Source organism: Coregonus clupeaformis, chromosome 21, assembly GCF_020615455.1.
Source record: "Coregonus clupeaformis isolate EN_2021a chromosome 21, ASM2061545v1, whole genome shotgun sequence".
In the NCBI taxonomy this organism is placed as follows: domain Eukaryota; kingdom Metazoa; phylum Chordata; class Actinopteri; order Salmoniformes; family Salmonidae; genus Coregonus; species Coregonus clupeaformis.
This window is the reverse complement of record NC_059212.1, coordinates 56,404,769-56,429,358: the sequence shown is the minus strand read 5'-3', so window position 1 is coordinate 56,429,358 and position 24,590 is coordinate 56,404,769. Positions and strand designations below refer to the sequence as shown.

Below are 24,590 nucleotides of genomic sequence, written 5' to 3'. Positions count from 1 at the left end.
ATGGGCCTGAACAGAAGGCACTGAGAGCTCCTTCTCCTGAGAAGGGAACAAGGGAGGTTGGTAGCCATACAGGCACTGGAAGGGAGACATCCCAGTGGCAGATGTAGGGGAGAGTATTGTGGGCATACTCAACCCAAGGCAACTGAGAGACCCAGGAGGTGGGGTTGGAAGAGACCAGGCAGCGTAGCGTGGATTCCATCTTCTGGTTGGCTCTCTCCGCCTGACCATTAGATTGGGGGTGAAAACCAGATGTGAGACTGACTGTAGCTCCAATGGCCAAACAGAAGGACTTCCAGACAGCAGAGGTAAACTGAGGGCCACGGTCGGGAAACGATATCACTGGGCAAACCGTGGACCCTGAAAACCTCCCTAACCAGGATCTCGGACGTCTCCGAGGCAGAGGGAAGCTTGGCAATTGGCACAAAGTGGGCGAACTTGCTGAATCTGTCCACGATAGTCAGAACGACCGTGTTCCCCTCAGAAGCGGGCAACCCAGTGACAAAGTCCAGGGCCAGATGCGACCATGGTCGCGGGGAATAGGAAGGGGGTGAAGTAGTCCAGAGCTGGGCCGATTGGTACTCTTATTCTGCGCACACACTGGACAGGCAGCAACATAACCCCGAGTATCCTCGGCCATGGCAGGCCACCAAAACGTCTGCGAAGAAACGCCATCGTCCGAGCCACGCCAGGGTGACAAGCCATCTTGCTGGCGTGGGACCATTTGAGGACCGCGGACGAACCGACTCAGGCACAAACAACCGACCGGATGGACCGTTACGGGACCGGGCTGCGTCCGAAGGGCCGCCATCACCTCCTCCTCAATCTTCCACCTAACAGCTCCCACGACGCAGTTCCGGGGAGAATTGTCTCGGTCTTGGACCCACTCTCCTCCGTCTTGGAGAACATCCGAGACAAGGCGTCCGCCTTGCCGTTCTTAGATCCAGGTCGGAACGTCAGGGAAAAAATTGAATCGTCCGAAAAACAACACCCACCTGGCCTGACGGGAGTTGAGAGCGTCTAGCCGATTGCACGTAAGCAAGATTCTTGTGGTCAGTCCAGACAATAAACGGTTGCTCCGCCCCCTCCAACCAGTGGCGCCACTCCTCCAAGGCAAGTTTCACCGCGAGAAGCTCCCGGTTACCCACATCGTAATTCCTCTCCGCAGGCGAAAGGCGACGAGAGTAGTAGGCGCAGGGATGGAGTTTACTGTCCGTGGAGCATCGCTGCGACAGGATGGCGCCAACTCCCACATCAGACGCGTCCACTTCAACGGCGAACTGACGGGCCGTGTCCGGTTGAGAGAGAATCGGTGCGTTGGTGAATCGCCTCTTCAAATCCAGAAACGCTTCGATCCGCCTCCGGATTCCACTTGAAGCTCCTGATACTGGAAGTCAAGGCAGTTAACGGAGCGGCCACACGGCTGTAATCCCGGATGAATCTGCGGTAGAAATTCGCAAACCCCAAAAATCTCTGGAGCTGCAATCTCGTACCGGGCTGGGCCCATTCCAGAACCGCTCTAACCTTCTCCTGGTCCATCCTAATCTCTCCCCTGGAGATGATGTACCCGAGAAAGGATGTCGTGTGGGCGTGAAACTCGCACTTCTCGGCCTTCACGAACAGGCGATTCTCCAACAATCGCTGCAGAACCTGCCGGACATGCTGGACGTGGTCGGAAGGTTCCTTCGAGAAGATCAGAATGTCATCCAGGTAAACAAACACAAAGAGACCGATCATATCTCTCAGGACGTCGTTCACCATACTCTGGAATACCGCTGGAGCATTGGTCAGTCCAAACGGCATCACCTGATACCAAGTGACCCATCGGTGTATTGAAACCCGTCAACCACTCGTCTCCCTCTCTGATCCGGACCATGTGATACGCATTGCGTAGGTCTAGCTTGGTGAACACCGTAGCACCCTGTAAGGAGTCGAAGGCAGAACTCATCAAGGGCAGGGGATACTTGTTCTTGACCGTGATGTCATTCAACCCCCGATAATCAATACACGGTCGAGAGAGCCATCCTTCTTACCCACAAAGAAGAATCCTGCCCCCAGGGGGTGATGACGAGGGACGAACGAGACCAGCAGCTAGGGACTCCTTGATGTAGGTCTCCAAAGCCTCACGTTCAGGGCGGGAGATACTGTATAACCTTCCCTTGGGGTAGACAGCTCCAGGGAACAGGTTGATGGCACAATCATATGGTCGGTGGGGAGGGAGTGACAGAGCCTTCTGCTTACTGAACACTTCCCCCAAATCGTGATATGTCTCGGGAACCAGGGACAAATCTGGGGGTTTAGCCTCAATCACCTGACTGGGAACCGAATGGGGACAGGCAGTCTTGAGACAGTTAGCATGACAATCAAGGCTCCAACTCGTTACCTTGCCCGTCACCCAATCGAACGTGGGATTGTGTTCCTTCAGCCAGGGGTATCCAAGGACCAGAGGAACATGGGAAGACGGGCAGAATGAAGAATGAAATCATCTCCGAATGATTCCCCGACAACAGCATCTTAACCGATTCAGTCCTCATCGTGATACGTGCCAGACTACTGCCGTTCAGAGTGGTCGCTTCAATGGCTTCCGGCAATTGCTCCTTGAAAGCCCCAGCTGTTCCACCAACTCGGCATCAAGAAAGCTTCCATCGGCACCTGAATCGATAAAGCGTTAATCGCTAAGCTCTGATTCCTGTTCACAAGGGTAGCCGGGAAACGGGGTCTGACAGAGGTATTGAGAGGTCGAAACTGGCTCGCTAAAAGTCCTCCCAACTTTAGCGAGCCGCGCGGTTTGACGACCGCCGGGAACAGGTGGCGAGGTAATGTCCCGAACCACCACAGTAGAGGCAACAGTTAGTCCTACGTCTGAGTTGGCGTTCCTCCTTGGTTAACCCGTGCCGCCCTACTTGCATTGGTTCAGAATCGGGAGACAGGACCTCTCCACTAATCCTGTGTGGTGGACGATGATCGACGTATTCTGGTCCAATCCCCGACCCGACTGGAACCTGAGAAGCTGATCGATTGGACGGACCCCATTGCTTCTCCCTCCTTCGCTCTCGGACTCGATTATCCACCCGAATAGACAAGGCTACCAAGCTGTCCAGGTCACTAGGCTCCGGATAGGAGATCAACTCATCCTTGAGCTGCTCCGACAGACCCTGGTAAAAGGCCGCTTGCAGAGACTCCTCATTCCACCCACTCTCCACAGCCAACGTCTTGAACTCGATCACGAAGTCGGCCACGCTGCGAGTTCCTTGGTGAAGCGAAAACAGGCGCCTAGCTGCGTCCCTCCCTCGGACGGAATGGTCGAAGAGCTTCCTCATCTCGGCCGTGAACCCCTGGTATGAAGCCATGCAGGGGTCTTGTCGTTCCCAAACGGCTGAAGCCCACTCCAGCGCTCGACCACGCAGCAACTCAATCACAAAGGCTATCCTAGCCTTGTCTGTGGCATAAGAGTAGGGCTGTAGATCGAACACTAACCCACACTGCATAAGGAAAGAACGGCATCTTCCCAGCTCCCCCTCATATTTATCCGCGTCGGAACCTTGGGCTCACGGAAGGACACAGCTCCAGACGCGGCAGGCGAGATGGGTGAAACCGGTAGTGGATCCTCCACCGGAAACTTGCGCTGGTTCTGGACCTCCGTCAGACCGGTAGAAAGGTTCCGAACTGCCAACGCGATCTCCTGTAGCTCCGTGCTATGATGGCCCAACATCTTCTCCTGATGGGTAATGGCATGGCGAACAGAGTCCAGGTCCGCTGGGTTCATTACTGGCCGGATCGTTCTGTCACGGTTTACTAAGCCAGAACCCAGAAGCAGACCAGGACAAGGTAAGTGGTGTCAAAGGTGAGTGTTTATTTAACTGATCCACGAGTGCTGCTGAATAATCCAGGGAACAGAGCGGGCGGCGTGGATGAGTTGTTGAGGGTGCAGTAGTTGGTCCAATGATGGCTCGGCAGCCGCCCGACCATCAGGCAGAGGTTGGGTGAAGGTTCCGGACGAGTGATGTTCATGGCTAACGATCCGGCAGGGAATGGATGTTAGGCCAGAGCCTAAGAAGGGTGATGATCAGGACCAGGTGTGCAGATTGCTGATGGGATGCAGGTGCGGAAATCAAGAGAGCTCCCGCCTAGCAACGTTGCCCGGCAACCAGGCAGGGAGCGTTCCAGAACCCTCGGGAAACTGGAGATCACGAGCAGAAAAACTAGTACACAGACCGGACCCGACTCAGACTGCCGGGATCGTTACAGTGGTGGGTAGTGTATGGGGCTTTGGAGACAAAACGGATGGCACTGTGATAGACTACATCCAATTTGCTGAGTAGAGTGTTGGAGGCTATTTTGTAAATGACATCGCCGAAGTCAAGGATCGGTAGGATAGTCAGTTTTACGAGGGCATGTTTGGCAGCATGAGTGAAGGAGGCTTTGTTGCGAAATAGGAAGCCGATTCTAGATTTAACTTTGGATTGGAGATTCTTTATGTGAGTCTGGAAGTTGAGTTTACAGTCTAACCAGACACCTAGATATTTGTAGTTGTCCACATACTCTAGGTCAGACCCGTAGAGTGGTGATTCTAGTCGGGTGGGCGGGTGCTAGCAGCGTTCGATTGAAAAGCATGCATTTAGTTTTACTAGTGTTTAAGAGCAGTTGAAGGCTACTGAAGGATTGTTGTATGGCATTGAAGCTCGTTTGGAGGTTTGTTAACACAGTGTCCAATGAAGGGCCAGATGTATACAAAATGGTGTCGTCTGCGTAGAGGTGGATCTGAGAGTCACCAGCAGCAAGAGCGACATCATTGATATACACAGAGAAAAGTGTCGGCCCAAGAATTGAACCCTGTGGCACCCCCATAGAGACTGCCATAGGTCCAGACAACAGGCCCTCCGATTTGACACACTGAACTCTATCTTTATAATACAGTAGAGTAGCTTTCATGCTTGTTGTAGGCTACAAGCAAACGAGAACACCAGCTGTCTAATACTGACTGATGAAGGGTGGCTGGCCCAGCTGTCTAATACTGACTGATGAAGGGTGGCTGGCCCAGCTGTCTAATACTGACTGATGAAGGGTGGCTGGCCCAGCTGTCTAATACTGACTGATGAAGGGTGGCTGGCCCAGCTGTCTAATACTGACTGATGAAGGGTGGCTGGCCCAGCTGTCTAATACTGACTGATCAAAGGGTGGCTGGCCCAGCTGTCTAATACTGACTGATGAAGGGTGGCTGGCCCAGCTGTCTGATACTGACTGATGAAGGGTGGCTGGCCCAGCTGTCTAATACTGACTGATGAAGGGTGGCTGGCCCAGCTGTCTAATACTGACTGATGAAGGGTGGCTGGCCCAGCTGTCTGATACTGACTGATGAAGGGTGGCTGGCCCAGCTGTCTGATACTGACTGATCAAAGGGGTGGCTGGCCCAGCTGTCTAATACTGACTGATGAAGGGTGGCTGGCCCAGCTGTCTAATACTGACTGATGAAGGGTGGCTGGCCCAGCTGTCTGATACTGACTGATGAAGGGTGGCTGGCCCAGCTGTCTAATACTGACTGATCAAAGGGTGGCTGGCCCAGCTGTCTAATACTGACTGATGAAGGGTGGCTGGCCCAGCTGTCTAATACTGACTGATGAAGGGTGGCTGGCCCAGCTGTCTAATACTGACTGATGAAGGGTGGCTGGCCCAGCTGTCTAATACTGACTGATCAAAGGGTGGCTGGCCCAGCTGTCTAATACTGACTGATGAAGGGTGGCTGGCCCAGCTGTCTGATACTGACTGATGAAGGGTGGCTGGCCCAGCTGTCTAATACTGACTGATGAAGGGTGGCTGGCCCAGCTGTCTAATACTGACTGATGAAGGGTGGCTGGCCCAGCTGTCTGATACTGACTGATGAAGGGTGGCTGGCCCAGCTGTCTGATACCGACTGATCAAAGGGTGGCTGGCCCAGCTGTCTAATACTGACTGATGAAGGGTGGCTGGCCCAGCTGTCTAATACTGACTGATGAAGGGTGGCTGGCCCAGCTGTCTGATACTGACTGATGAAGGGTGGCTGGCCCAGCTGTCTAATACTGACTGATCAAAGGGTGGCTGGCCCAGCTGTCTAATACTGACTGATGAAGGGTGGCTGGCCCAGCTGTCTAATACTGACTGATGAAGGGTGGCTGGCCCAGCTGTCTAATACTGACTGATGAAGGGTGGCTGGCCCAGCTGTCTAATACTGACTGATCAAAGGGTGGCTGGCCCAGCTGTCTAATACTGACTGATGAAGGGTGGCTGGCCCAGCTGTCTGATATGGACTGATGAAGGGTGGCTGGCCCAGCTGTCTAATACTGACTGATCAAAGGGTGGCTGGCCCAGCTGTCTGATATGGACTGATGAAGGGTGGCTGGCCCAGCTGTCTAATACTGACTGATCAAAGGGTGGCTGGCCCAGCTGTCTAATACTGACTGATCAAAGGGTGGCTGGCCCAGCTGTCTAATACTGACTGAGGAAGGGTGGCTGGCCCAACTGAGAAAATACTGACTGAGGAAGGGTGGCTGGCCCAACTGTCTAATACTGACTGATGAAGGTTGGTGGCCCAGCTGTCTAATACTGACTGATGAAGGGTGGCTGGCCCAGCTGTCTGATATGGACTGATGAAGGGTGGCTGGCCCAGCTGTCTAATACTGACTGATCAAAGGGTGGCTGGCCTAGCTGTCTAATACTGACTGATCAAAGGGTGGCTGGCCCAGCTGTCTAATACTGACTGATCAAAGGGTGGCTGGCCCAGCTGTCTAATACTGACTGATGAAGGGTGGCTGGCCCAGCTGTCTGATACTGACTGAGGAAGGGTGGCTGGCCCAGCTGTCTAATACTGACTGATCAAAGGGTGGCTGGCCCAGCTGTCTAATACTGACTGATCAAAGGGTGGCTGGCCCAGCTGTCTAATACTGACTGATCAAAGGGTGGCTGGCCCAGCACATTATGACGTCTTGCCTGGGTTTGTTTACATTATGTCTTGTCTGGGTTTGTTTACATGATGTCTTGCCTGGGTTTGTTTATATGATGTCTTGTCTGGGTTTGTTTAAATTATGTCTTGCCTGGGTTTGTTTACATTATGTCTTGTCTGGGTTTGTTTAAATTATGTCTTGCCTGGGTTTCTTTACATGATGTCTTGTCTGGGTTTGTTTACATTATGTCTTGCCTGGGTTTCTTTACATGATGTCTTGTCTGGGTTTGTTTACATGATGTCTTGCCTGGGTTTGTTTACATGATGTCTTGCCTGGGTTTGTATTTGTCGCCCCGAGAGTTTGATATTTTAGAAATACAAATTAAGTAAATGAGACTTACTGAGTCTGGCTTGAATGTGTTTTTTTTTCAAGCCAACTACTCACCACATTTTATACACTGCAGTGCTAGCTAGCTGTAGCTTATGCTTTCAGTACTAGATTCATTCTTTAATCCTTTGATTGGATGAACAACATGTTAGTTCATCCTGCAAGAGCTTTGATAGGTTGGAGGACATCCTCTGGAAGTCGTCATAATTACTGTGTAAGTCTATGGAAGGGGGTGAGAACCATGAGCCTCCTAGGTTTTTTATTGAAGTCAATGTACCCAGAGGAGGACAGAAAATAGCTGTCCTCCAGGTACACCATTGTGCTACCATACAGAGGGCTGTTGAGGCTACTTGTCACGATCGTTGAAGGGAGTGGACCAATGCGCAGCGTGATTTGCGAACATGCTTATTTTATTAGAGTACCACACGAACAAAACAACAAAACGATACGTGACGTCCTTGGTTTACAGACACAAACCATACACGGAACAAGATCCCACAACACACTGTGGAAAACAGGCTGCCTAAGTATGGTTCCCAATCAGAGACAACAAGCAACAGCTGATTCACGTTGCCTCTGATTGAGAACCACCCCGGCCAACATAGCTACACATGAACTAGAACTTAAACACAGAACACAAACACATAGAAACTACACACCCTGGCTCAACATAACAGAGTCCCAGAGCCAGGGCGTGACACTACTGTAGACCTTCATTGCAAAATAGTGTGTTTTAATCAATTATTTGATGACGTGAATATATTTAGAATAGTTTTATCTAAAAAGTATAACTTTTTTAATGTTTCACAAGTATGAAATTCACTGAGTAGGATGGTCCTCCCCTTCCTCCTCTGAGCAGCCTCCACTGGACTACACTTATTAGAATCAGCTGGACAGGTGAAAGCTTATTAAAAGTAGACATTCATACACCACAATGCTTTAACCTATCATGGGTTTTTAGATCAGTGCAGGTGAAAGAAGAGACAAATAGAGGAGACCACTTAAGACTATTGAGATGTGGCCCTGAACTTTACAAGGAGATAGATGGATGGAGGACAGAGAGATGGATGGAGAGCAGAGAGATGGATGGATAGTCAGAGAGATGGATGGATGGTCAGAGAGATGGATGGAGGCCAGAGAAATGGATGGAGGTCAGAGAAATAGATGCCCTTCATTACTTGGCCTACAGCACGTGTCAAACTCATTCCACGGAGGGCCGAGTGTCTGCGGGTTTTCACTCCTCCCTTGTACTTCAAATCAAATCAAATCCTAGACAACCCTTGATTGATGAATTAAGGTCACTGATTAGTAAAGAACTCCTCTTACCTGGTTGTCTAGGACTTAACTGAAAGGAAAAACCAAAAACCTGCAGACACTAGGCCCTCCATGGAATGAGTTTGACACCCCTGACCTAGAGTGTATACATTCTACTGGTCTGCTCTTACGTACTGTGACTGTCACATAGGCATGCCTCCTAATGTCATTCCAGAGTAGGCTTTTCACACACACACGTACTGAACACGCCCCTCTGCAGACAAATTAAATAACATCTCCTCTCCTCCCTGTACAGCGCTGCTCCCTGCTCTTAGCTCCCTACTCGTCCCTCATAGCAGGCTTTTAGCACTTACAGAGAGGTGTGGATGGAACACTGTCTCAGACAGACCCCACCCTCTATGGTACTGCAGACTTGCTCTGAGACCCCACCCTCTATGGTATGCAGACTTGCTCTGAGACCCCACCCTCTATTGTACTGCAGTGGAGCACCAGCACGTATTCCCTCTCTCCTCTCTTCCTCTCTTCTGCTCTCCTCTACTACCCCCTCTTTTCCTCTCCTTTCATTTCCTCTCATGTTCTCCACAAACCTATCATCCTGTCTTTCCTCTCTTTCTTTGGTGCAGACATATTCCCTCTCTCCTCTCCTCCAATCACATATGGTCACATACCCATTCTTCCTTTCCTCTCCTTCTCTGGAGCATGGATGTAATCCCCCTCTCCTCTCTTCTCTTCTTCCTACAGATATATTCCTCCTCTCTTCTCCTCCTCTGATGCCATAACATAGTCCTCAACTCCACCCCATTTCCTCTCCTCCTTTCCCTCTATCTTTAAACACAGTCCTTTCCCCCTTCCTCCCTAGACCCCAGCCAAGCGGCAGCCCCTCTCCCCCTCCATTCATCCTGTGTCGGCCTGCCACGTTCCCCCTCTCCACTCCTCCTCCTCCTGCCGTCTTCTTCTTCCTCATCCCTCCTTCTGACCTGGACCAAGTAGCGGTGTGTGAAAAACCATGAGGTCATCATTTATCCTCATTTGTGCTATAAACCCAACACAGCAACAAGCATGTATCTGCACTAAACACACTGTCTCAACTCCTATGGGGAGCTACACTCTGCAGCTGCCTATCCTGAAGAGATTGTGCATGTGTAAAGGAAAAAAGGTGTGTGTGTGTTTGTGTGTGTCAGTCTGTGTGTCAGGGAGGATATACAGGCTTGTAAATTAACTGGCTGTGGGCTTCGTTGCCGATTAAGGTCAATTCCCTGTTTACACCCCAGGGTCCAACATCAACGATGGCCCGCTGGCCCGGGGCCAGTAAAAACATGTCCCCCAGTGGATCTCGACCAGGCCAGTAATTGTTTAGCACATTTTTGTATTCCAGTTCAACATTTACCTGCTCTGTCACAGTCTACCATTGGAAAAAACCACTGAAGACTGACTATAATAATAATAATAATAATATGCCATTTAGCAGACGCTTTTATCCAAAGCAACTTACAGTCCCGGGGATCGAACCCACTACCCTGGCGTTACAAGCGCCATTCTCTACCAATTGATCTACAGAGGACGACACACAGCAAAGTCATGCTATTTGTATTCGAGCAATAGGATTGGCTGTTCATTCAAGCAGCACCACGCTCCCGCGAGTCACAACTTATCGAGCGGTACAGAAGTTGATCCGTTCACACAGCACACATGTGCTGTCCAGAGCAAAAAGAAACGCCCATCAATCTACTCGCCAAGCTTATTTATTTTAGGGAAAGTGATTTCCAAAAGGAAACCTTCAATAGAGAACAAGCTAGCAATATGCTGGCTACTGTTGATAGTCTGCTAAACGAAAGATAAATAAAGACACCTAGCATTGGTCTTGGCTAGCCTACTGTAGCCATGACGATATCTCTTTTGAAACATTTGTGTTATAATAATAATTATAATATGCCATTTAGCAGACGCTTTTATCCAAAGCGACTTACAGTCATGAGGGGGGAGGGGGGGGGGTGGGGAGAAAGAGGAGGGAGAGCGAGAGCGAGGGGGGAGAAAGAGGAAAAGAGAGAAGAAAATACCAAGGAGGGAGAGAAAGTGCTGTTGAAGAGATAGAGAGGGAAGAAGAGAGATAGAGAAAGACAGAAATAACTGATCAGGAGATATAGAGGGAAGGAGAGAAAGGTGGGAGGGAAGGAAGGAGATTCTATGTATGCCACAGCAGATGGGGCAGATGAATTGCGGACTCTGTGTCGAGCAGCCATTAAATATTCACAAGAGAAAAATGGTTTGGTCTTATTATAAACACACTGGTTAGAACGTGGGCGTTGGAAGGGGGGAAGAGCGAGAGAGAGAGAACGAGAGCGAGAGAGAGAGAAAAAAAAAGCACTGCAATGCAGGCTGCCATTTCGTCAGCAGATACAGTGCATTCGAAAAGTATCCTTGACTTTTTCCACATTTTCTGACGTTACAGCCTTATTCTAAAATGTATTAAATACATTTTTTCCCCTCATCAATCTACACACAATAACACATAATGACAAAGCAAAAACCGGTTTTTAGATATTTTTGTCAAACAAAAAAAACTAAACAAAACTGAAATATAAAATTTGCATAAGTATTCAGATCCTTTACTCAGTCCTTTGTTGAAGCACCTTTGGCAGTGATTACAGCTTCGAGTCTTCTTGGGTATGACGTTACAAGCTTGGCACACCTGTATTTGGGGAATGTCTCCCATTCTTCTCTACAGATCCTCTCAAGCTCTGTCTGGTTGGATGGGGAGCGTCATTGCACAGCTATTTTAAGGTCTCTCCTGAGATGTTCGATCGGGTTCAAGTCCGGGCTCTGGCTCGGCCACTCAAGGACATTCAGAGACTTGTCCTGAAGCCACTCCTGCGTTGTCTTGGCTGTGTGCTTAGGGTCATTGTTCTGTTGGAAGGTGAACCTTCGCCCCAGTCTGAGGTCCTGCACGCTCTGGAGCAGGTTTTCATCAAGGATCTTTCTGTACTTTGCTCCGTTCATCTTTCCCTGACTAGTCTCCCAGTCCCTGCCGCTGAAAAACATCCTCACAGCATGATGCTGCCACCACCATGCTTCACCGTAGGGATGGTATTGTCTATTTGATGAGCGGTGTCTGGATTCTTCCAGACGTGACACTTGGCATTCAGGCCAAAGAGTTCAATCTTGGTTACCTCAGACCAGATAATCTTGTTTCTCATGGTCTGAGAGTCATTTAGGTGCCTTTTGGCAAACTCCAAGCAGGCTGTCATGTGCCTTTTACTGAGAAGTGGCTTCCGTCTGGCTCCTCTACCATAAAGTCCTGATTTGTGGAGTGCTGCAGAGATGGTTGTCCTTCTGGAAGGTTCTCCCATCTTCACAGAGGAACTCTGGAGCTCTGTCAGAGTGACCATCTGGTTCTTAGTTACCTCCCTGACCAAGGCCCTTCTCCACCGATTGCTCAGATGGTTCCAAACTTCTTCCATTTAAGAATGATGGAGGCCACTGTGTTCTTGGGGACCTTCAATGCTGCAGAAATGTTTTGGTACCCTTCCCCAGATCTGTGCCTCGACACAATCCTGACTCGGAGCTCTACGGACAATTCCTTCGACCTCATGGCTCGAGTCTCATAGCAAAGGGTCTGAATACTTATGTAAATAAGGTATTTCTGTTTGTCATTATGGGGTATTGTGTGTAGGTTGATGAGGATTATTTTTTTTTGGATCCATTTTAGAATAAGGCTGTAACATAACAAAATGTGGAAAAAGTGAAGGGGTCTGAATACTTTCCAAATGCACTGTATGTCCAATCTCTATCCATGCAGGAGACTGTGGCTGGATCTTAACTCATGGTCCTCAGCCACACATTATCAGATTAGAATAAATATTTCATAACTGATATCAAGTCTAACTGTTTTAAAAGCTAACGGAATACCCTTCATATCTAGCTGTTATACATTCTTCAATGGAAGATCAACTGAAAAGGACTGTAGATTTAAAAGGACTACTTAAAGCCTCACTTCGTTGCACAGCAGTGCACATCAAATCAATATTCTCCTTTATTTGCTCTTTCCTAAGAAAGGCATTTTACCTTGTACTGTGTGACATAACAGTACCGCCTGTCTGTCTGTATGTCTGTCTGTCTGTCTGTCTGTCAGTGGTTGCTAGCATATCTGTCTGTCTGTCTGTCAGTGGTTGCTAGCCTGTCTGTCTGTCTATCTGTCAGTGGTTGCTAGCATGTCTGTCTGTCAGTGGTTGCTAGCCTGTCTGTCTGTCTGTCTGTCAGTGGTTGCTAGCCTGTCTGTCTGTCTGTCTGTCTGTCTGTCTGTCTGTCAGTGGTTGCTAGTCTGTCTGTCTATCTGTCAGTGGTTGCTAGCCTGTCTGTCTGTCTGTCAGTGGTTGCTAGCCTGTCTGTCTGTCTGTCTGTCAGTGGCTGCTAGCCTGTCTGTCTGTCTGTCAGTGGCTGCTAGCCTGTCTGTCTGTCTGTCTGTCTGTCTGTCAGTGGTTGCTAGTCTGTCTGTCTGTCTGTCTGTCTGTCTGTCTATCTGTCAGTGGTTGCTAGCCTGTCTGTCTGTCTGTCAGTGGTTGCTAGTCTGTCTGTCTGTCTGTCTGTCTATCTGTCAGTGGTTGCTAGCCTGTCTGTCTGTCTGTCTGTCTGTCTGTCTGTCTGTCTGTCTGTCTGTCTGTCTGTCAGTGGTTGCTAGTCTGTCTGTCTGTCTGTCAGTGGTTGCTAGTCTGTCTGTCTGTCTGTCTATCTGTCAGTGGTTGCTAGTCTGTCTGTCTGTCTGTCTGTCTGTCTATCTGTCAGTGGTTGCTAGCCTGTCTGTCTGTCTGTCAGTGGTTACTAGCCTGTCTGTCTGTCTGTCAGTGGTTGCTAGTCTGTCTGTCTGTCTGTCTATCTGTCAGTGGTTGCTAGCCTGTCTGTCTGTCTGTCAGTGGTTGCTAGCCTGTCTGTCTGTCTGTCTATCTGTCAGTGGTTGCTAGCCTGTCTGTCTGTCAGTGGTTGCTAGCCTGTCTGTCTGTTTTTGTCCTTTCAGGAGACAACGCTGAGAAAACTGTACACAGAGCCCTATCCTAGAGCAGGGTTTCCCCAACTCGGTCCTGGGGACCCCAAGGGGTGCACATTTTGATTCAAATAACCAGCTCATCATCAAGCTTTGATTATTTGAATCCGCTGTGTAGTGCTAGGGCAAAAACATTCACCAGGGGTGGGGGCCCAGGGCCGAGTTTGGAAAACCCTGCCTTAGAGCACACACAAAGAGAGGATGAGTGTGTGAGTGAAAGAGAGAGAGAAGGAGAAGGAGAAGGAGAAGTAGGAGATACATTTTACAGCCAGGAGCATGTGAAGGATGAGAGAAAGAGAAGGGGTGTGTGTGTGTGTGTGTGTGTGTGTGTGTGTGTGTGTGTGTGTGTGTGTGTGTGTGTGTGTGTGTGTGAGACAGACAGCTCTCCATCCTTACCATGCGTATAGGCGTACTGGTCAGGTCCCTCTCTGTGACCAAGCGGTCCTGGTCAGTGACGTACAGTCCCTTCTGTGCCAGGGCCTGGATGACGGCGTTGTGTCCCAGCAGAGGTTTGACAGCGTCGCTGCGGAGGATGAGGCTCCCCGCCCGGCAGTACAGCTCTGCAGACAGCAGCAGGCACACCACAGGGGGCTTCACATGCTCCTGGCTGTACTGGTCCCTGTAGAAGGGGTCAGCCAGCTCCTCAGGGACCGCATCTGTGGAGGGAGAGAGGAGGGGACGGGTTAGTTTGGGGCTACGATGAACATAGTTAGACCCCAGCTCCTCTGGGACCCCATCTAGGGAGGGAGAGGAGGGGTTAGTGTGAGGATAGCTACATTATTAGAAAAAAAATTGTGTAGATCTAGAACCTAAAAGGGTTCTTCGGCTATCCCCATAGGAGAACCCTTTGAAGAACCCCTTTTGATTACAGGTAGAGCCCTTTAGGTTCTAGGTAGAGCCCTCTGTGGAAAGGGTTCTACATGGAACCCAAAATGATTCTACCTGGAACCAAAAAGGGTTCTCCTATGGAGACAGCCGAAGAACCCTTTTGGAACCCTTTTTTCTAAGAGTGTAGGGAAAGATACTGTCACGCTAGATAGCTGAGGTGGGGTGAGCTTTAACTGATTAGGCTGCTTACAGTAGCTGGAATAAAATCAGTACTGGTGGTGACAGTAAGCATGGACTAAAAAGACTAATCCCCTCATAAAGAGATCGTGTGTGTGTGTGTGTGTGTGTGTGTGTGTGTGTGTGTGTGTGCGCGTGTGTGCGTGCGCGTGTATGTGTGTGTGTGTGCGTGTGTGTGTGTATGTGTGTGTGTGAGCGTGTGTGTGTGTGTGTGTGTGAGTTCCTATGGGACCCCATCTAGAGAGGGAGAGTAGGGGTTACTGTGAAGATAGCTAGGCTACATAACTAACACTACAGTCAGTTCCTATGGGACCCCATCTAGAGAGGGAGAGTAGGGGTTACTGTGAAGATAGCTAGGCTACATAACTAACACTACAGTCAGTTCCTATGGGACCCCATCTAGAGAGGGAGAGTAGGGGTTACTGTGAAGATAGCTAGGCTACATAACTAACACTACAGTCAGTTCCTATGGGACCCCATCTAGAGAGGGAGAGTAGGGGTTACTGTGAAGATAGCTAACACTACAGTCAGTTCCTATGGGACCCCATCTAGAGAGGGAGAGTAGGGGTTACTGTGAAGATAGCTAGGCTACATAACTAACACTACAGTCAGTTCCTATGGGACCCCATCTAGAGAGGGAGAGTAGGGGTTACTGTGAAGATAGCTAGGCTACATAACTAACACTACAGTCAGCTCCTCTGGGACCCCATCTAGAGAGGGAGAGTAGGGGTTACTGTGAAGATAGCTAGGCTACATAACTAACACTACAGTCAGTTCCTATGGGACCCCATCTAGAGAGGGAGAGTAGGGGTTACTGTGAAGATAGCTAGGGTTAGGGTTAGGGTTAAAGATAAGGGTTAGATAGATAACCCTAACCCTAACCCTTACTTCACAGTAACCCCTACTCTCCCATGAGGCGATGCACAATTGGCCCAGCGTCGTCCGGGTTAGGGGAGGGTTTGGCCGGCCGGGATGTCCTTGTTCTAGCGACTCCTTGTGACGGGCCGGGCGCATACACGCTGACTTTGGTCGCCAGTTGTACGGTGTTTCCTCCAACACATTGGTGTGGCTGGCTTCCGGGTTAAGCGAGCAGTGTGTCAAGAAGCAGTGCGGCTTGGCAGGGTTGTGTTTTGGAGGACGCATGGCTCTTGACCTTCGCCTCTCCCGAGTCCGAACGGGAGTTGCAGCGATGGGACAAGACTGTAACTACCAATTGGGGTAAAAAGTACACAAATAATAAGAAGAAGGGGATAATGATAGCAGTGCTTGACTTGGGCTCCTGCCTGATCTGAGTACCGGCACCTATTCCAGTCCAAGTCAAGCACTGAATATTAGCTAATTTCGCTAGCTAGGACACCATTGGTTGCAGAAAATTACTACTTACCACTATGTTTAGCCAACTGTACAAAGTTTCTACCGGTAGCTTGTAATGTTACATCGGCAAATGCGCCCTTTTGCTGCTTGACAGACAGACCCCACAAAGGATGGGAAATTAACCTAAATCACTCACACTTGTAGGTATAGTTCCCTTTATTTTATATCACTCAAATATTGAATTAATGGTGGCCAATATCGAGAGATATCGTAAGGCTACCCTCATGTATCTGAAATTACATGATTAATTGAGGTTTACTGGTCAAGAAAAGCATGCAGTTACTTGCTGTAGGCCTGGAACTCTGATTATAGAGCTCAATGTGCACAATTGTTTTTCATGGAATAATCGTACATTTGTGGTTCTGACAATGCGCTTCAAGAGATGATGATATTACAATCAAATAGTTAACATTTATTTAACAATCCCTTGAAAACGGCACATAGTTGTCAATGGTTTTAGCTGTCAATAGTTTTAGCGGAGCTGCGGGTCTCCTTGCCCTCCAGCAGCCCAATCAAACGCTCTGCACCGTATTGTGACCTTTTATTGATAACGACCTATATAATGGTCAATAGAATGGTCAATAGTACGACAAAATTGATAAGGAATATCCTTTGGTTCATTCATGCAGACTGAGGTGGAGGGGGCTACATGGCTAAGTGAGGACTCTCTTCATCCCCAACAGATGTAGGATCTTAATTTGACACTCTTTTGTTGCTGAGAATTTTCCTGCACTGCAGGAAATGCAAACTTGTAGTGTATTCAAGGTTTAAAAAGGCTTCTAAAGTTTGTAATTTCCACTTTAACATTTCAGACTTGATTTGCCCTAACAAAAAAAAAAGCCCATTCATTATAATCCACATACTAATTCAAATGTCCTGTTGCTGCAGGATTATTTTCCTGCTGTAGCAAACTGGCTCAAATTACGATCGTACATCTGTACATCCACTCCCTATCAGTAATACTAATTCTTCCGAGGGGGGTTTCAGAAGCAAACCTAATCTTTAGTGTGTTCCCACCCAGAGAGATGACATGGGCTATTTCAGACAATGACAGGCATTTACCACTCCAACAACCACTTAACAGCCAGACTAGTCACTTCAGCAGCTAGTCACAACAACAACTGTCTGTCCCCAATATAAAGTTCCCCAACTGTCCCCACTCCCCCACTATAAAGCCACCTTATAACCCTGAGAGGATGGACAAAAGCTCCTATGACCTCAAATCAAATCAAATGTTATTTGTCACATGCGCCGAATACAACAGGTCTAGACTTTAACATGAAATGCTTACTTACGAGCCATTTCCCAACAATGCAGAGTTAAGTTAATAGTAACTATAAAATAACAATAACGAGACTATATACAAGAAGAACTGGTACAGAGTCAATGTGCAGGGGTATGAGGTAGTTGAGGTAATATGTACATGTAGGTAGGGGTAAAAGTGACTGGACAAGAGGAACACCTACGTGAGAATGCTATTCATTGACGACAGCCATAGTGCCCTCAAAGCTCATCACTAAGCTAAGGATCCTGGGACTAAACACCTCCCTCTGCAACTGGATCCTGGACTTACTGACGGGCCACCCCCAGGTGGTAAGGGTAGGTAACAACACATCTGCCACGCTGATCCTCAACACGCGGGCCCCTCAGGGGTGCGTGCTCAGTCCCCTCCTGTACTCCCTGTTCACCCATGACTGCATGGCCAGGCACGACTCCAACACCATCATTAAGTTTGTTGACGACACAACAGTGGTAGGCCTGATCACCGACAACAATGAGACAGCCTATAGGGAGGAGGTCAGAGACCTGGCCGTGTGGTGCCAGGATAACAACCTCTCCCTCAACGTGACCAAGACAAAGGAGATGATTGTGGACTACAGGAAAAAAAAGAGGACTGAGCACGCCCCCATTCTCATCGACGGGGCTGTAGTGGAACAGGTTGAGAGCACCTTGGTGTCCACATCACCAACAAACTATCATGGTCCAAACACACCAAGACAGTCGTGAAGAGGGCACGACAAAGCCTATTCCCCCTCAGGAGACTGAAAAGATTTGGCATGGGTCCTCAGATCCTCAAAACGTTCTACAGCTGCACCATCGAGAGCATCCTGACTGGTTGCATCACCGCCTGGTATGGCAACTGATTGGCCTCCGACTGGAAGGCACTACAGAGGGTAGTGCGTACGGCCCAGTACATCACTGTGGCCAAGCTTCCTGCCATCCAGGACCTCTATACCAGGCAGTGTCAGAGGAAGGCCCTCAAAATTGTCAAAGACTCCAGCCACCCTAGTCATAGACTGTTCTCTCTGCTACTGCACGGCAAGCGGTACCGGAGCACCAAGTCTAGGTCCAAAAGGCTTCTGAACAGCTTCTACCCCCAAGCCATAAGACTCCTGAACAGCTAATTATGGCTACCCGGACTATTTGCACTGCCCCCCCACCCCATCTTTTTACGCTGCTGCTACTCTGTTAATTATTTATGCATAGTCACTTTAATTCTACCCACATGTACATATTACCTCAACTACCTCAACTAGCCGGTGCCCCCGCACATTGACTCTGCACCGGTACCCCCTGTATATAGCCTCCCTACTGTTATTTTATTTTACTTCTGCTCTTTTTTTCTTAACACCTTTTTGTTGTTGTTGTTTTATTTTACTTTTTTATTAAAAAATAAATGCATTGTTGGTTAAGGGCTGTAAGTAAGCATTTCACGGTAATGTCTACACCTGTTGTATTCGGCGCATGAGGCAAATACAATTTGATTTTATTTTATTTTATTTATGCATGTGTGTGTGTGTGTCTGTGTTGGAGTGTCAGTATAGTATGTGTGAGTGTGTGGGTGTGCAGAGAGACAGTGCAAGAATGTTAGTGCAAAAGAAAAAGGGGGGGGGGGCAGGGGGGTTTGGTCAATGCAAATAGTCAGGGTGGCCATTTGATTAACTGTTTAGCAGTCTTATGGCTCGGGGGTAGAAGCTGTTCAGGAGCCTTTTGGTCTCAGACTTGCCGTGCAGTAGCAGAGAGGACCGTCTATGACTTGGGTGGCTGGAGTCTTTGACAATTTTTAGGGCCTTCCTTTGAGGGAGAGGTTGTTGTCCTGGCACGACACTGCCAGCTCTCTGACCTCCTCAATACCAAATACAATGTTTACGCAGTCTACTACACACCTTTATGTGGATGGAACAATGTTAACACAGTCTTGCTAACAACAGCCATACAAGTGCAGCTAGAAGAAAATGGTGCTATAAAGTTCCAAACAGGGGTTTTATGGCTCGGTTCATATGGCCATCAAAAAGGTTCTATTAGACCAATAAAGCAACCTTATTTGTAACAGTGTAGAGTGCAGATCACACTTTACAGAGTGAGCAGGCTTTAGTTTTCCACGAGTTCATGAAAAGCTGCCGCGTCAAGGAAAACCAGGAAAACCAATCAAACAGGAAATACACAGGAAGGAGCTGTCACAGTAAGTACAAACACGGGACCTGGAATATCCACCCTTACTATGCCGACCAATTGGAGCAAAGCACAGGGAGAGAACATTAAAGCATGTACAGAAGTCAGCAACAATACTTTTGTTACTATTTATTTATTTTACCTTTATTTAACCAGGCAAGTCAGTTAAGAAAAAATTCTTATTTACAATGACGGCCTACACCGGCCAAACCCGGACGACGCTGGGCCAATTGTGCGCCGCCCTATGGGACTCCCAAATCACGGCCGGTTGTGATACAGCCTGGAATCGAACCAAGGGGTCTGTAGTGACGCCTCAAGCACTGAGATGCAGTGCCTTAGACCGCTGCACCACTCGGGAGCCCAATTACTATGCAGTTATTGCATTCTTAGAAACCTGTAGCTTATAGCGGCAGTTTACAATGTCCAATGTACAATTTTCCAAATTCTGTTACGTTACAGCCTTATTTGAAATGGATAAAATAAATACAAATCCTCAATCTACACACAATACCCCATAATGACAAAGCAAAAACAGGTTTGTAGAAATTCTTGCACATTTATTACAAATAAAAAACAGAAATACCTTATTCACATAAGTATTCAGACCCTTTGCTATGAGACTTGAAATTGAGCTCAGGTGCATCCTGTTCACATTGATCATCCTTGAGATGTTTCTACAACTTGATTGGAGTCCACCTGTGGTAAATTCAATTGATTGGACATGATTTGGAAAGGCACACACCTGTCTATATAAGGTCCCACAGTTGACAGTGCATGTCAGAGCAAAAACCAAGCCATGAGGTCGAAAGAATTGTCCGTAGAGCTCCGAGACAGGATTGTGTAAAGGCACAGATCTGGGGAAGGGTACCAAAAAAATTCTGCAGCATTGAAGGCCCCCAAGGACACAGTGGCCTCCATCATTCTTAAATGGAAGAAGTTTGAAACCACCAAGACTCTTCCTAGAGCTGGCCGCCCTGCCAAACTGAGCAATCGGGGGAGAAGGGCCTTGGTCAGGGAGGTGACCAAGAACCCGATGGTCACTGACAGAGCTCCAGAGTTCCTCTGTGGAGTTGGGAGAACCTTTCAGAAGGACAACCATCTCTGCAGCACTCCACAAATCAGGACTTTATGGTAGAGTGACCAGACGGAAGCTACTCCTCAGTAAAATGCACATTACAGCCTGCTTGGAGTTTGCCAAAAGGCACCTAAAGGACTCTCAGACCATGAGAAACAATATTCTCTGGAGAGACGTGAAAATAGCTGTGCAGCGACGCTCCCCATCCAACCTGACAGAGCTTGAGAGGATATGCAGAGAAGAATGGGAGAAACTCCCCAAATACAGGTGTGCCAAGCTTGTAGCGTCATACCCAAGAAGACTCAAGGCTGTAATCGCTGCCAAAGGTGCTTCAACAAAGTACTGAGTAAAGGGTCTGAATACTTATGTAAATGTCATATTTGCAAAAATTTCTAAAAACCTGTTTTTGCTTTGTCATTATGGGGTATTGTGTGTAGATTGATGAGGGGGGGGGGGAAATTTAATCATTTTTAGAAGAAGGCTGTAACGTAACAAAATGTTGAAAAGGTCAAGGGGTCTGAATAATTTTCAAATGCGCTGTATTTTAGCAGTGGCTTTCAAAAGTAACATTTTTGTTCAGTTGCTCACTATGTAAACTAACGTCAGACTACATATTTTCCAATGCAGTGAGAACATCGATGTAGTTAGACCAAAGAAGCAATCCGAGCTGTTGTCACTCACATTCATTGTGCCTAATAAGTTCACACAAGATAAGACCATTGTTGGTTAGGTTTAGGGTAGGGACGTCCCAAGGATCCCACCGGGAAGCCCCTGTGTTGTGATGTAACGGAGACAAATGTTGTCACTCTGACTGGGTCTCCACGATGCCAACACACCACAGATGTTACAGAGACAGGAGAGGACTGTCTGCGTAGAGCACATTCTAGAACAGCTGCTCGCAAAGCATTTGTGCACACACACACACACACACACAGAGCAGTCAGTCACCTAGTCAGTGATGCAGTGCCACACAGGAGAGCAACAACCACAGATGCCTCTGGTCTGAATCAGTCATAATAGAAGAAACCCTTTTGTGAGTGTGTAAGTGTATGTGCGTGCACATTTTCAGCATTTCCTGGGTCAAACTCCTGTCACAGCCACAGTAACTAGGCCAAACGTGGCTGTGCGTGTAGACTCAGCCTGGGTTGATGAATTGGGCCACAGTTCTCTGTAGTGGTGCTGGAAGGGAGCAGTAATCTGTATCATCGGGAGGGACAGGAAAAATCTGCCCAGTCCTGCTATGCTAAGAGCCTGTTGTTCTCTAGGAATGAGTAATGAGGTGAGGGGAGGCGAGCAGTTGACAACATGTGCTTCTAGTGAGGGTTTTCCCCATATTATACACTTGAGAAAAGCTTAGCTTACAAACGTCATGCTGGAAGCTATATGAGGAGCTTTCTAGTCATGTGCAGCAGGCTACAGCATAGTGTGGTGTGGTGATTGAACATGAGAATCCTAGGCTCCCAAGGCTAGCTATAGCATAACCCCCCTCCCTCTCTCTCTCTCTCTCTCTCTCTCTCTCTCTCACCACCCTCTCTCTCTCTCACCACCCTCTCTCTCTCTCACCACCCTCTCTCTCTCTCTCACCACCCTCTCTCTCTCCCACCCCTCTCTCTCTCTCCCACCCTCTCTCTCTCTCTCTCTCTCTCTCTCTCTCTCCACAGACTGAGCAGATGGTAGTTAGAGTGTAGCCCAGTTAAAAACCTTAATTAGGGAGCTGGAGTCAGTCACCCTCCAACCAACCCCAGAGCCACTGAGCTAGCCAGTTGGAATGAGAGGTTATAGAGCTTCTCTGGCTACTGCCTGCAGGCCAAGGCTTTCCCCAACCACACTGGAGGCCCCATAGAGAGCCTTTAATATAGGCTACGTGCTGTCTGTCATCCAGAAACAACTGGAAATGTTCCTCTGAATGTTTAGAATAGATTCTGATTGTAATGGTAGATCACCCAGTGAAATGACAACTGTGTCATTGTCAATGGTCAAATCACATGGAATTATCTTTCTAATACTGTTCAGATGGTCCAACAACCTGTAGGGCATGGGGCCATTGCTGTGAACTTCAGGAACCAGCTGCAATAGCTAATCAATCAAATGTCACAGACATCCATGCATATGGGAGAGGGTAGGTAAACAACAACGCTCTCTGCCATGATGAGAACAGAAAAGGCAGAGGTATTGGAATGAGCAACAATTAGTCTGCCCACACGTGCGCTTCTCCTCAATTAGAGCGCCCAGATGTGACTTAATAAAATGACTAATTTGCGTGTTTAATTATCGCATTCGCGCGTGGTGAAGTCTTCATGATGTTTCATCAAGGCCCTGGGGCCAAATAACAAATTCTTATCACAGATAAGAGATACTCTTTAGGCCTCTCAGAAATATCGCTGTTATCAATGATGATTGGCCCTATTATGATGATGTGCATACTGATACAATTTGTCAACATTTTGCATAAAATGTTATACATTTCCATACCAATATTGAGAAAACAAGAAAAGGCTCCACCTACCTGAGCCGAAGGCTTTGGCCACAAGCCATGTGAAGCTACAGGATATTTTGGCCCTTGTGAAATCATAGTGGTCAAAAGCCTTGATCGATGGGACGATAAAGGTTCGTCTCAACCCCTTGGTATGTGCCGCATCACCCATCTTCACGCCTGGCTCGCTCGGCCTCCGTTACCGAGAGGCAGATGGTCAGTTAACTCGTGGAACTCTGTCGGCGGCAGATGACATCCCGTCCAAAGGAATTCGATGCAGCAAAATGTATCTTTCTGTTCAAACTTCGAATGCGTTACCGAAACGAAGACCGACTGGACACCGTTAGAATCCCTCACACCCAGATGTGTTATGGCTCCTTCCCACCGTTACAAGCTAACCGTTTTTTTCCCATGTGTCCGATATTCTCAATACGAGAAGAGAATTCCAGCCAGGCAACTGCAGTAAACTAGTTAGGGGATTTTCATCCATTCCCTGACATTATCTTCAGTTTGCCAAGCAAGCATAGCCTACAGTAGGCTACGTCTATCTAAGAAACTGCTCGCCCATTTACCCGACTTCTATTCACAGGAATAGCTCAATTCATCTTTTGAGGATGGTGTTATAAGTAAACGGAAGCAATTGTCCTTGTCCATGTTTGCCCTTTTTTTTTTTTCTTTATAACTGTTTTCCTCTCCTCACCCTCAATCTCGGCGCCGTCTCCCCCGGCTTTTCCTGCAGCACTGGCCTCAAAGGCAATCTCCCCAGCGCGCCTGCGCGGTCCACCAGACGTTCCACATACACTGCTGAATACAGTGAATAGTGCAGAGTACCTCAACTGCCGGCCCACGGGCCGAATTTGGCCCGCGGGTGGCTATATTTGGCCCCCAAAGTGTTCTGAGCAACAGCAACAAAAATAATTGTACATAAAAGACTGTTAAAACACCAGGAAATCAGCTCTAAGGAATTTTAATTCAAGAAATCTGTTCCCAAGTATTCCCACGTATAATAGAGAGACACGTGATCGTATACAAATGTAAGCAAGGTTTGAAATGATTGTTTTAGGTAAACATTATATCTGTTTGGGCTTCTTGTGGTCTACAAATTATTTGTAATTGTGTTCCGGCCCCCCGACCAGGAAAAAAATCACCCCGCAGCTGAATCTAGTTGATGATCCCTGGTATAAAGTATTCAGTGAGCAATTCCCTCAGCACACGTTTTCTTTGCACTTAGAATTCCAGTAGGCCTAAACTCATGCATGCATATATTTTACACCTGGGTGGCCCCAGGAATTGAACCCACAGTCCTGATGTTGCAAGTGCCATGCTCTTCCAACTGAGACACACAGGACCAGGGATGAGGTGTTCTGATCCTGAATCAGTGGTTTGGGTTTAGGACAGAGAAGCTTTGGGGTGAAGATAGAGTTAAGACAATCATTATTATTATTATTTTATTTTTATTTTTTATTATTATGAATAAAGCATCTCAGAGTAGGAGCTCTGATCTAGGATCAGGTCCATATAATCTTATTCATTATTCAA

At 48.0% G+C, this 24,590-nt stretch overlaps 1 protein-coding gene across 3 annotated transcripts in view; it reads right to left on the bottom strand.

Annotated features, from left to right (window-relative positions):
- LOC121535465 (calmodulin-regulated spectrin-associated protein 2-like) overlaps window positions 1-23,801 on the bottom strand; it is a 94,271-nt gene extending 70,470 nt beyond the window's left edge. For all 3 annotated transcript variants that reach the window (XM_041842565.2, XM_041842566.2, XM_041842567.2), the window contains exons 1-2: window positions 23,085-23,801; window positions 14,008-14,267 (exon numbers count right to left, since the gene is read on the bottom strand). In XM_041842565.2, coding sequence (XP_041698499.2) covers window positions 14,008-14,267; window positions 23,085-23,223 — 399 coding nt within the window. In that variant the 5' untranslated portion in view covers window positions 23,224-23,801. The remainder of the gene's footprint in view (window positions 1-14,007; window positions 14,268-23,084) is intronic.
- Window positions 23,802-24,590: the final 789 nt, after the last annotated feature.